The 13,215-nt window shown below is 54.5% G+C and overlaps 3 protein-coding genes across 3 annotated transcripts; all 3 read right to left on the bottom strand.

The window, feature by feature from the left end:
• Window positions 1-4,779: 4,779 nt before the first annotated feature.
• On the bottom strand, window positions 4,780-6,516 carry P884DRAFT_230865 (XRCC4-like factor-domain-containing protein). The gene has a single exon (XM_069439808.1). It carries the CDS (start codon window positions 6,478-6,480, stop codon window positions 4,885-4,887), a length of 1,596 nt encoding a protein of 531 aa, XP_069294348.1. The 5' UTR covers window positions 6,481-6,516; the 3' UTR covers window positions 4,780-4,884.
• Window positions 6,517-7,630: 1,114 nt separating this feature from the next.
• On the bottom strand, window positions 7,631-8,677 carry P884DRAFT_280382 (uncharacterized protein; the record flags this gene model as incomplete). Its single annotated transcript, XM_069443430.1, has 1 exon — window positions 7,631-8,677. One exon carries the CDS (start codon window positions 8,675-8,677, stop codon window positions 7,631-7,633), a length of 1,047 nt encoding a protein of 348 aa, XP_069294349.1.
• Window positions 8,678-10,050: 1,373 nt separating this feature from the next.
• P884DRAFT_209743 (UV radiation resistance protein and autophagy-related subunit 14-domain-containing protein) lies at window positions 10,051-12,030 on the bottom strand (the record flags this gene model as incomplete). The annotated part of the gene is made up of 2 exons (XM_069438956.1): window positions 10,051-11,592; window positions 11,650-12,030. The coding sequence occupies 2 exons, from the start codon at window positions 12,028-12,030 to the stop codon at window positions 10,051-10,053; spliced, it is 1,923 nt and encodes a 640-aa protein (XP_069294350.1).
• Window positions 12,031-13,215: the final 1,185 nt, after the last annotated feature.

A 13,215-nucleotide genomic window follows, 5' to 3' on the forward strand; every position in this document is an offset into this window, starting at 1 on the left:
AAAAAAAAAAAAAAAAAAAAGACTGGCTCCTTTGACGGCAGCATCACCAGGCCGTTCTAGCCGCCCTGTCTGGTACCGATATGGCTACAATCGGCTTTACCACCAGACCAGCAGCTACGTACTCGGCAACACACGCGGCGGCCCCTGGTTGTCCTTCTTGGAAGAGCGTTCCATCCTCGCATCCGGTTACAAGACCCACAGATAGTTATCTCTTCAAAGTTTCCGGAGCTTAGGAGATCACTCATGCATGTACATACAGTACATGCATACAGACTATTGGAGCGCCGGGTAACCTGGAGGTTCGATATTATTGGACATCATCAGTCCAGCAGCGCAGATCCAGGGTCCTTTACCAAATCCCCTCTCTCTCTTGCCGCCGCGTCCAGGGTCCAGGTTGCCCCATTCAGGCGCCTACACAGTACATTTGCGATTCAGTGGGAGATTGAGGATCTACGTGATTACCCCAGCGCCACCGGGTAATTTACAGTACATACCGACTAATTACATACATAACAGGTGGCTCGGCACCGGGGCAAGAGGGCTCAGTCACCAGCGCACAACCGTCGTTTGCACTGTTAACGTTATACTCGTTGTTTCTGTGCGCGTGGCTGCTTAGCGATGGATCCCGAGTCTCTCAGGGGCCTCTGCCGTGTGACGCGCGGCCGCGTTTCAACAGGTCATGCCGGCATCAGGAAGAATCCTGTTGGTGCCAATATCACCATGTGTGTGGTCTCCGCCGGATGAGCCGTCCACGCCCCAGAGTGTACATGCAGACGCCGATTACCCCTCATACGAGGCGTTATACGGCGGGGTAAGCTGTCGCCTGGACCCGGATCGCCCGCCACATTGACGAGGTACCGTAATTAACCCTTTTCGTCGGTTGTGGTTGTTCGAAGCTGGAGGTCCACTATGGAGAACTCCGGAGCCATCAATAACGTCAATCCAAAGAACGCTAGTTTGATGGTCGTGTGGTAGACGGAGTAATATCCCTTATCTCCGGTCTGCTCAAGAACGTCTTCGTGTGATCGTTTTGGAATAGAAGCCACGAATCTAGTTGCCGGCCAAAGAATGACGAGTGGATTCTAAGGTCATGTGTTTAGACCGTAGCCGTCCTGTGAGTACCTCTGCATGTGGGTATGTATATGTGTACGTAGTAATTATGTACATACATAATTACATGCAGTTTCTGCAAGGCTGAAAGTGTCCACCAAACGGTTGGGCGCGGGGCTGAAAACGGGAGGACATGATGATCATTGCCCTTGTCCATTATTGACCGACCTTGTGGTTTAAAACTTGCCGGTTGGTTTTACGGTGCCTGAAGATCGGAGGCGCCGTAGCCGCCGTCCGAAATTTTTTGCCGCCGCAACGGCGAGACGAGTTCTGTCCTCCCTGCGCTGTGCTGCAACGCAACAAGAAAAGAGTCAGGGCGTGATCCAAAACTCCTTCAGCTGTCACGTACCTTAGACCAAGTCGTAGCACAGATCAAAAAAAAATAAATAAAATTGAAAAACTTAAACTCTTGCCACGGGCTGACTGTGTGAATTAATTACCCCACAGCGATCCTTGCATATATTGGGGGATCTGCCAGCAATAATAATACGCTAGACCCCTCCTTGTATTCTGTCACATATCAGATTCCACGCGTCTGCCGATCTTCGTTGGCCGAGTACTCTCCATTCCCGAATGCCAAGGGCTCCGGGTACAGTAAGCTCGGTACCGAGGCAGCGTTGCATGCATATGCGAGGCAGCGTTGCATGCATGCATGTAGTGTGTAACGTTATGTACAGTACATACATGGTTACATGACAGACCCCAGTCGCGGATCACCCGGCGCCTGACGCTAGATCGAGATTGGATCGGGGGAGAAACCTGGTTCATGGCACCAGTCTCGAATGTGATATGGTGGCTGCATCCATTTGCCGAAGGCATTCCTGGGACATCCGTGAACACCGCCGTGGCCGAGTTTCTCAAGGAGTAATTAAGAGACCGAGATTCAATGTAGACGGTTCTTAAATTTTTTTCCCTGAAGCTTCTTGCCACCATACATACATATCTTTGTGGTCTGTTCAGAGCCGTCAGGCTACCCCCCCGATCCGAGATGAATGTAATAATGCCTTCGCTCGGGCCGATAAACAGGCGCAACGACGTCACGGACAGTGCCATTCCGGCAGCCCCAACCCCATTCATCGGCGATGATCAGGTCTCGCTGGTGGACATGACTTACTCGGTTGCAACACGCTCGTCGCCCCGCCTTGCCACTCACTTGTCGTCACACACTGGGGAGAGAATGTTGAATACTTAGGCAGCAGAAGCAAATCCAACCCCCCTTGTTCATGCTGCAACAACACTGGCACACTTGCACCTTATCGCCCGAGCCTGCTCTCTCATCATGCGGCATTCCCGCGGCCGCTAGTTAAGGAGTGGGTGACTTGAGCGGATCATGCAAATGCACGTCTAATTACGTGCCGGTGCAGTAACTAGTACCATGCAGACGTCCCGGTCCGTGGCCCCGCTCAGAGCATTTCCTGCCAGGCTGCACGCCACGTGGGGGTTGGTTGTCTCTGGCATTGCTGATGAATCAACATTTTGAGGTCGTCAAAAAACAAGAAGATTGCGTTTCCTTGTTCAATTTTTGTGGCCTCCGATGATAAACAGTAAACGTGTCTCTTTTGCAGTGCCGTATCGCGGAACGAGATGGCTTCCACAATTGGGTTGGTAGCGGATAGCATGCTCTGTCAAAAGCTTGAGGCCGTGTATCCGAGCCCGGGTTTCGAATTATCGGTGTGTTTTGCAGGGGAAACAATGACGGCATCCTGTTAAGCAGGCCCAGTAACTGAATATTCCCCTGCCTGGAGGAAACCCTAATTAATTAATCAATCCCTTTCCCAACTGAGTGTGTCATGTAATTAGTGTCAACGGGTGCAGACCTTTGAGAACAACGGCCGTATGCTCCTCGTTCAGACCCCTGAGGGCAGGCAGGTCTGTGAAAAGTTGCCGGCGATAGTTGGTAAAGCACTCATGTGTTCATGACACAACGCACAATTGACACGGGTCGGCTTGAGTGCCGATGGAGCGAAGCGATCGCTCTCAAGCGCTCCCTGGCACGGAGTTCCATTGGAACCACGCTTCCCCACCGAATATTTCCAGCCTGGTGGGTATCAATGGATAATTAATAAGGCCCAAGTCCACGGATGAAGACTCGATGTATGTCCACATCAAGTCATGCATTTCCTTTCCGGCAGCATACGGAGTGGGGTTGGAGCTGCCGGCCTGAGACAGTGTTGGTTGCACAAGAGACTCCATTGCATCCGCTTCTTGGGAGCAGGTGTGCCAGTGATGAGCCTTTCTATCCCGGGATGCGAAGAAGTGGTGGGTGGGATAAGAGCATAGCCCGCTGCCTCCTTCCCGATCAAAGCTCGCTAGCTCAAGCATGGCGGTGCCCGGATGTGTGCCGGAGGTGCCCCGAGTGCATCGTAAATCCGATCTGTATCGCAATTCTCGGGGATCAACCACAGTTCAGGTGGCTCATCCGGGTGTCAGCCGGACGATACTTCGACAATTCCCCCCATATCCGACATCTCGCAGCGCCCTTTAACCTGTTTTATGGAAGCCCATAATAAGGTGCTGTGCCGTCTACCAGACAGATTAATTATAAATATTCAATATCACCCTCGGTTGCTCAGTGATATGACGACAGCGGGTCGGAAACGCCCTTATCCTCCGTCGAGGTATGGCTGTTTCAGGGTTTCATGTCCAGCGTCACAAACCGTTTACCAGCCAAAGCTTTGCGACTAGTCTGACAGAAGAGAGTCTTGGTTGGGATCTGGTTCCGTGTTATTACTGGCTCCTTCCGTTGGCTTCGTCAGAACCCTCCTCCTCCTTAATAATCTGCGACGAATCCTAAGAACAGTCCCAGAAAGAGCAATCGGGGAGCCTTGTAGTACGACTGGTATTTCAGGTCCGTATTGTCCGAGTCCGAGCCACGTCGGGCACTTGAGCTATGTAGCGTGGTAGCATGGTAACATGTCAGCTTGGTTTTCTCATCAATAGTTCACATCAGTCAGTACTTCTTACCATCCCGGAAGAGATGGGACGATCCTCGTGTAATAGGTTATGCATTTTCCATTACGTCCCGGCCGTAAACAGTGTCGGGTCGCACCTTGATGTTGGGCTTTCGACTGTGGCGGGCGAACCCGGACGTCACATCTCCGCCCTGAAGCCAATGGCACCGCGGGATGGGAAACTTCTCTTCCCAGCTACACCCTCCTGTCTGACTGTGGCCCTGTCGTGTTAATACTGACCGCCCTTGTCTTGTGACACAAAACGTCTGGTGAGACACAGCCCTTTGACGGTGTCCTATCCGGTATCCCCATTCCCAGATCTAATTAGGTTTCACGACTCCCAATTCCAGCCCGGTCGCATGATGTACGGGATTTCGTTGTCGGAGGTACAAACGCAGACATTGCCTAGGCTGAAGGATAGGTAGCATATACCATCCTATGTGTGGGTCGTTACTTAGATGGCTGAGCCGCATGTCGGTGCTTCTTGTGTGTCAGTAGCGTCCAGCTGGCACCGGTCAAAGCAACCTGGTGGTGATATGCCAAATGGACGACGATCCAGGCCGTGTTCGCATGGTGTATGCCCGCATGCGCATATGGCATATCGCTTCTGTTGAAAACAAGCTGTGTCAATGATTAGGCAAATCTCGGAGAGTTTGGCGGAAATTTCAGGATAGCGCAAGGTATCTCTTTGTGAAGTATTAGGATCTTCAATACATTCCCACGAGGCGTATTTTAAACTGGCCGTAAGACTGACAGTCCAGAAAACACATTGACTTTAAGAGTGCCTTAGTAATTAATGTCACTTCCACATGAGGTTGGAAACTTAGAACTTTCGCTTCTTCTTGGCTGGTCCCGCCGCGGCGCGCCTCTCGATCTCTTTTTGGAGCTCAACCCGTTTTCGGTCTGCTCGTTCCTGTGACGTCTCCCGCTGCTTCTTACTGGGTTCGGAAGCCGGGGTCTCGCTCCTGCCTCTGGCCTCGTCTCCACCGCCTGCTGCGGGTGGCTCTGGGTGTGTCGGCTTCTTCCCAATCACACCCAGTTTGTGCCTCCTGAGAGGCTGGTTCGACGAGTCTTCCACGGGCTCTCGCGGAGGGGGCAACCGCGTAGGTTGGGGGGGTTGTGTCACCGGATTCGTCTTTCCGCCAATACGGCCCAAACCGCCTCGTCTGGGCAGTGCCTTCGGAGGAGACGGCGGAGGTGAACTGACTGCGTCGACATCATCGGGCTCAGATGCCGTTTCGGATTGGGTGTCGCTTGCGGCAGTTTGCGTCTTGGTTGACTTGTGCGACGTGGCTGGAGGAGGAGGAGAAGGAGGACGAGGAGGAGACGAGGTTGGCTTTCTATTTCTACCAATAGTGCCGAGTTTAGATGCTGTCTCCTTGGTTTTCGCCGGAGAGAGCGGTGGCGGTGCTGGCTCCGCTGTGTCTTCGCCATCCGAAGTCTCATCGTCATCCACTGCCGATGCAGGACTGCCGCGCTGTCGCGTTGGCCGCGCCCCTGGTGGAGTGGACTGCACTTGGAAATCATCCTCTTCTTTGCTAGCTTCGGGCTCTTGAGATGTCACCTCGCTTTGAAGCCTCCGCTTCTCAGGGAGCTCTGGAGAAAGGATGACTTTACTGCCTTTCATCAGTTTTTTCCACCAGTCTTCCAAGCCGGCGGAAGCCTGTATTTCCAGGTCCGACTTGTATTGCAACCCAGGAGGCCCAAAGACAGAACCCAGGAGGGCAGAGACGTCGGAGGCCTGTGTGATAGGGCGAACCTCGGCTGCTTTGCTCCTGAACTCGGACTCGGAGAAGGCGGCAAGTCCCTTAACCTTCTCTTCGGCGACAGCTCTGGTCACTCGGCGCTTTCCGGACAGCGAGTGGAAGACATATTCGAGGCCGGTGCCCGTAGCTTCAAGTTTGTCGACGAGCCTTGTGATGACGGCGTCTTTCTCTCGGAGAAGGGAAACGAGTTGGTCGATCTCACGCGTACGGGCTTCCTGTGCCTGGATCATGGGAAGCACAAGCTCGGAGGTGAGAGTTGACTGTGGGCACTTCTTCAGGTGCATTGGCCACTTGAAGGGCTTGAGGGGTTTCGGCAGGACACAGGTGACGTGGATGACGAGGGAGTCTTCATCATCGTCCCGTGAGAGCGTCAGAGAAGTGTTGGCGTGTTCGGAGTCGCCGGAATCAAACGCGGCCCGGAGTAGTTCTAGCATTTTGCGAATCTGATCGGGCCCGTCACTCGGGTCGATGCTTGTATCCTCCATCATACCACGCTTGATAATCGGTCTCCTATCAAGCCTCTCGGCCCATACATTGGCGAGGTCAGACAGATGAATGCTGTACGAGTCGGCCTTGAAATCAGTCGAAACCAGCAGTGTCGGGATGCCGGGGGCTGAGGCCGGCAGCAGCCGCCAAGACGGGTGGCCTGACATTGCTGGGAGCGGCGTTGGTCAAGACAGCCAGACGAACCGTGATGCTGTGTACCACTGGGGTCCTGCTGGTGTTCTTTCTCCCGATGCGAGGCTTAACAAAAGCAGGAAAGGTACAGGAAGTGACGAGGGTGAACAAATCCTCCCAGTACCGGATTACCGGATTGAACAAGTTGCTGTGCGAGGTCCTCCAACCTCTCTGCTCAACGTCGTGGGCGGGGGCAGTCACGTCGATGTGTCGTGGCCAGTCTAGGGACAGACTGCCGTTGCCTGGATGTTATTCCGCGAGGTAGCACGACGGTTGTGCAAATAAACGTTTCGGACGAGAGTCTGATATGAGTGCTGAGAGCTGACACGCGACGTGCTACCATGCGAAAGTACTCGGACCTGATAATTACTGGGAAGCCCGATTTAAATAAAATGAAGATGCAAAGTTGGCGCTGTAATTAATTACGATGCGAATTCCGAGAGAAATGATGATTCCTTAGAAAGACGATTAGGATTGGGCTTCAAACGTGCTGCAGGTCCTGCCATTAACGCAGCGCGTTGCGGCTTGCCGGATGCTCTATTTTCTTCAGATCCCAGCGATGATGTTATGGTTAGGTTTGTGTCAGACTCTAAGGCAGATGCGACAGCAAGATTTGGCAGTGCCTGGACTAGTTAGGCACAAGTTGCGCTGGGACCCGTTTCAGTTCTCAGGGTTAGGGTTCTACGCCATTCCAAGTCCATCGAGTCTTACAGTTGACCTGTGTTTGTGAATCAGACTCGACGTAAGGAATTTCTACATGATACTGTTTACATAGGACAGATATCGAGGCAAACAGTTGATTTCTGAACCGAGCTCAACCCTACGAACGAAGACGGAATGCATTGATTTATTTTGGGTAATGAACCACCCGTTTCTGGGACGCTATCCACGCGTCAAGCAGCCATTAATTAGTTAAGTCGGACCCCCCATCACATGTTCCAGTACTGAGAGTACGGAGACATTCCCTTTCGCATCCAGATACCCGCGTCGACAATCAACATTACAGTTCCAGCCACGCAAACCATCGTCATGAATGAACCGGCACCTGATGGTCGAAGCCGAAGTCATATATACACAACAAGACCGAAGCATACTCCGATTTTGAAGTCTCGCATCAAGCCCACTTTACCATCCACGCAATCCGCATCCGTTCGCAGGATGTTTCTGCCCGAACACGTCCAAGCTCTCCAGGAAAAAGTCCGCCTCGTCGTCCACTTCGTCTAATTCAATACCCTCAACCTGCTCCTCCTCCTCCTCCTCCTGCTGCTGCTGCTGCTGGTTCTGCTTCTGCCGCTTCCGTTTCTTGTCCCCCCTGTTGACATCGGACATGCCACGCTTCCGGCCGAGGTAGGCGAGGACGCCGGACGCGAGGGCGGAGCACGCGACGTCGATGGCCGACTGCCCCGCGGCGTTGCGCGCCGTCCAGATGTTGCAGCCCAGTGCCGAGTGCAAGGCCTCGAAGGCGGCGGCGCTGTCGCGGCGCGCGGCGAGGTGGAGGGGCGTGTCGCCCTCGACAAGCTGCCCGGCGCCGGCTCCCGTTGCTGTGTGGTGTTGCTCGCCGTTGCTGTTCTTGCTATTGCCGTCGTCGTCGTCGTCGTCGTCGTCGTCGCTGTTCAGGAGTCTGTTTGCGGGAGGCGTGAAAGGCTGGTTGGGATCGAGGCAGTGCTTCTTGACCAGATGGATAATCATCTCCCGCGCGTCCTCCATGGCGGCGCAGTGAACGGGGCCCAGGCCGTCTGCGGTCAGGGTGTCGAGGATGCAAGGAGTGCCGGCAGCGATGATCCGGTCGAGAAAGGCGACTGAGCAGCGCTGCCGGATCGCATAGATGGCCGCGTTCTCGCCTGTTCTTGTCCTTGTATGGAGGAGAGCGAGGCGGAGGGCTGGTTGTTGGGGGAAGAGCCGAGAGTCGAGAAGGTAGTTGAGTGATTCGATGGACTGGCCCATGGCAGCGTAGTGAACCGCATTGCGGTTCTCGGCATCTCGAGCATGGACGAGGAGCACACCCATGGTGGTGCCATGTTGGCTAGCAATGTCGCCGAGCATCCCATCCAGATTGGCAACTTGCCCGGCGACCGACAGCTCCAGGATCAGGTCTATTTCCCTTTGACTGAGGATGCCCTTGGCGTCGCGAAGGCTTTGAATCTCGTAGTCGCTCACCGGGATGTCATCCATCGTTTGTTTTCGAGATAAACTCGCGACAAGAAGAAACTCGCCTGCTCTGGCCGGCAAACGCCAAGTCCCCTCGGGTTGTGGAAAGCCAGAGGCCACACCCCCAAAATTTGACAGCCAGATAATTAATTAATTATTAGTAGCCAGCAAGAGCTTCAACACCCAATATTAGCCCGCTCCCTACACGCGCGCAACACGCGTATAGATAGCTATATACTTCAAGATACATAGATTCCAACTATACTACGCGATTGATAATAATACGGGCAATACATTTAGAGATAGATAGAGAATGTGGTTTTTTAAACTTACAAACGTTGGCAGGTAGTTTTGAGCGGTCTCAAGGCCGCTGATTAGAGAAGACTTTCAGGACGCTCTGCTGTGCTTTGCATGAGGGCTTCCTTGTCAGCATGATAAAGAGCCAGGTCGTTGAACTTGATATTCCGAGAATGTGTGGTCTCGCAGGTGAGGCGCACTGCTCGAACAACTTCAGTTCAGAGAGGACTGAATTGACTCTCTCTTCAAACCTTGGGGGATGTTTACTTCTGTGATCTATCTAAGGTACATAGGTACCGAATCTTCCACGTTGCGCGTGCGAGGTGCGGTGAGTTTGAGTCTCTTGTAAGTGTATATTAATTATAATTGCATCATCGTCTGCAAGGGATTTTCTCGGTCATGTCATATGGTCTTATGAGATCAGGTACCACGCATTCATCGGCCGCCTGAGGACCGCTTGACAAATCCAGACGGATTGGAAAACACTCGCTATCAGCTGTCAACTTCAAATCGCTTGTTGGCGACTCCTTCGCCGTTATCACTATCTGTGCTGTTGGCGCTGTATGACAGCGTCTTGCGTGCCGTTGGCCCGCTTCGCCCCTTTGGTAAGGGAACTTAGAGTCCGACTCAACTCCCTCCGCGCGACCGCCTGATGCTGGCCATCATACTTGATCCACCTGGCCGTCCATGAAAGCCATTCACCTCACGGGTTCAGCTTGGATTCTTTGCGCCGGAGGCGTCCGGGCCTAACGTTCTTCGACTGCTTAGGTACAGCGCGTGGCTCAAACAAGGGCAGCCAGACGCGACGCAACATGCTGCCACCAGCGCCTTGATCTTAATCCTTGCGAGATGTGTACCCACACGCGCGACGGCCCCAGGCCATACGCGAGCACCACAGAGGGAGCATCTTCTGCACGACGATCAAAGATGTCTGGCGCCTCGCTGCCGGTATTATCTGGGTACGATAAGACCAGCTCATCCGGCCCGCTTTGCGTAGGGATGTGACCGCGAGGTCGCACAGTCGTATACAGCCTCGGGGTCATTGCCTTCCGAGCATACCGTCTTGGTCGCTGGTTTGCAGAGCGTCTCTCCGTGCCCTCTCATGGAGCCGCGTTTTCCCTCAACCCCTTGGTCCTCAAACTCAACTTCATTCCCTCTTCCGCAAACGGCAGAAGACCCACCCCGCCACCGATTCCATGTTCCCTGCTCTCGTCCCTTTCCCTATCCTTTCCGCCACCGCCACCACCGCAGACCGCAGCTTTTCGGAGTTCTTCCCTCTGCCTGCTCGCCATCTCGCTCGCGTCGCTCCCCCTCCGACTGCTCCCGGCACCGCCGAGGCTGCTAGCGTCATCGGCCCCGGCCACGCCGACGTTCACGCCGAGCCCCTTCAGGCGGCCGGCCCAGAGGCCTCTCACGCCGCCCTTCTTCCGCTCGGGCACCTCGTCGGTGCCGGCGCTGCACACGTACAGCAGGTACTTGAGGTTCGGCAGCGTGTGGCGTATGTCGACGACCCGCAGGCCCTGGGAGCTGCAGAGGGCCTCGATGTCCTTGTTGAGGAGGAACCAGGCGTAGTCGAAGCGGAACTGGGCGCTGGACCCGCCGCGGGGCACGTAGAGCGGGAACTCGCGCTGCGGGTCTGGCAGCTGGGAGATGTCGTCGCGGATGCTCGAGCGCGAGCCGAACGGGCGGATGGGGTAGGGCAGCGGCACGGCGAGGTAGTACTGTAACGCGTCGGTCAGGTGGGCGACGTGGCCGAGCGCGGCAGAGAGGGCATCTTCGGTAATCGGGGGACGGCCGTGGCCGCGGCCGCCGCCGCCGGCGGAGGAGGAGAAGAAGGCGGAGGAGGAGGAGGAGAAGGAGGACTTGGAAGCGCCGGCGAGGGTTTCGTCGGCTGATGTGGTGTTGGGCAGGGGGAGACCGCATATCTGAAAGGAGAGGGGAGGGCCCAGGGGCACCGGGCTGATGTTGTAGATGCGCGACAGGTCTTCGCAGATGCGGCGGCGTTGGCCATGGATATCGGATTTCGTCTTGGCGAGGAGAGCCTGGGACTGCGCCAATTTCTCGGTCGCGTTTTCGACGTCCTTAGCGGCTCTCTCTTGGGCGGCCCGGCCCTGGGCGATGGCTTCCTTGCGCGCGGCAAGGGACGCCCTTAGGTCGTCGTTCCGCTTCTTTGCAAGGGCAACCACCCGCCTCTGTTGCGTCAAGTATTTCTTTGCCAGTGCGAGCGAGTCTTCGGCCTCTGGAACCTCGTTCTTCCTCTCGCGGCTAAGCAAGTCGTTGATCTGTTGGGTAAGAAGTTCGCGCGTGGCAAGTGCGTCTTGGATCGAGTTGTCCAGAGTGGCCAGCCTCATCAGCGCGTTGTAGGACGACGTCGGAGCGGACGCGGTATGCTTCGGGGGCGTGGGCTTTCCAGCGAGGTCGAGTGAGTAGATACCGTCTACCAGGTAGAACACCAAGGAGTTTGGCGGGAAGTGGACGTTGTGGAGAGTTCCGAGCCAATTGAGCGAGCGCAGGTCGACCTCGTCCTCCTGCAACAGCGACCATGCATCATTCCGTCTTGCCCACACTTTGACCGTCACCTTGGGGGACTGCGTGACGGTTGAATCGAGCTCGCAGAGTTCAAACGGACGGAAGTTGAAGTTCTATCGCCGGTCAGCCAGGCTCTCTCTTGTCCAGCAGGCACGCCGGTGGGGGCATACCGTTGCGCGTTCTCCGACTTCGCTAATGTAAATTGGCTCGTCCACTCCCTGGATGTGCAACGAGAAAAAGGCGTCGGCCAGTCGACTATCGAATGCGTCCTCGAACTTCTTTTGCCGGGTCGCCGGGCTGACGCTGGCCAGGTTTGTGCTCCTGCGCCGGGCGGTTGGCGGCTGGAGGTCGTCCGAGGACAAGGCATGGTGCAGACGGGGCGTGTCTCTCAGGGCCTCGACCTTGGCGGGGCTCTTGATGTTGAGGATGGCGTCGTCGATGCTGTGGCCGCGGGGCCGGGAGAAGGAAAGGTTTCTCAGCGCGATCCCGCGAAGATGTCGTAGTTTCCGGTTTTGCGGCAGCAAAAGCGGGCGCGTGGCCTCTGTCGACATAGTGTCATGTCGTGGTTGGTATCTAGATTGGGCGGGGGCGGAGAGGATCAACGAGAAGCGACGCCAGACATGGGAGACATTGGCGACTGGGAATGTTGATGATGATGCGCTTACTGTGTGTGTAGTGTAGGGATTATGTACCGCGGTACGCTGTGATTGGGCCGCGTGGGGCCTTGTACACCTCCTCCAGGATAAATAATCCTAGTGCGATACATGACCCACTTTTCTTCACTTTTTTGCAAGCCACTTACACAAGCATCACACCATGTCACTCTCCTAATAATTTTCTATATGAAGGTACTTACAGATAAAATCCCTAAGGTAAGGACCCGAGTTCAGAAATCTAGGTCCTATAGTGGCTGGCTCGAAGCCTAGATTTGAGCTATATTAAGAATGTATAGCACTGGATAAAGGATTAGCTTAAACATCGCTACGATGTTTAATCGCTAAGTCATACAGGGCTTTGACTAGCTGTTCTGGAGGCGTGGGAGGCAGTACCCCCTAGGTGTCTTCAGTGCCTAGCACACTCAATGCCCTGACGGCTTGCAAAGGTAATCGAAAACTAGGGGGCAAGACTAGGTATTGATACATTTATATTATAGAAATTTGTATTAGGTTGGTTGTACCTAGACTTCTTGGCCACTTTTCTGATTTGCGTTAGTTGTGGGGCATGTATCGCACTAGGATTATTAATCCTGGAGGAGGTGTAGCTCTGAGCTCTGGGGGAGCTCCTCAGGGTCCTTGGCGTCCGAGAAGTGTGCAAGTATGCTGTGGTCTGTGCGTGAATCAACCGGTTGATGCTTGTAATTTTCCCCCTTACTCCGTACTTTCCCATCTTGAAAACTTCACGTCCTTATTCGGGCACTCAAGTCAGCCCAGCTCAATACACGTTGCGAATTAGTGTAGGCCACCAAAGTCAAAAAATCTCTTAAAAGCAATTGTCGTGCATTCCTGACGAGAAACAACTTACCGAACAGCCTTTGCAGCAAACCAAAGGGTGAAACGAGCTAATTAGTTAATTAATTACTCACCTTATCAGCATCGATAGGTAAGGTAATAACCACCTTAACATAAGCGCGCAGCAAAACTCTTCCTCGCCTGTGCATGCCATTAGGTAAGATCCCCTACCATGGGAGCGAAATCTACATCGCTCCAGCAGGAGAAGATGGCCCCAAGACGGCCACC

The sequence above is a fragment of the Thermothelomyces heterothallicus genome (genome assembly GCF_042370625.1).
Source record: "Thermothelomyces heterothallicus CBS 202.75 unplaced genomic scaffold P884_scaffold_29, whole genome shotgun sequence".
NCBI classification, from domain to species: Eukaryota; Fungi; Ascomycota; class Sordariomycetes; order Sordariales; family Chaetomiaceae; genus Thermothelomyces; species Thermothelomyces heterothallicus.

Excerpts from the sequence above, each read along its gene's own strand:
- P884DRAFT_230865 (XM_069439808.1), bottom strand. The coding sequence starts at position 6,480 with ATGTCAGGCCACCCGTCTTGGCGGCTGCTGCCGGCCTCAGCCCCCGGC.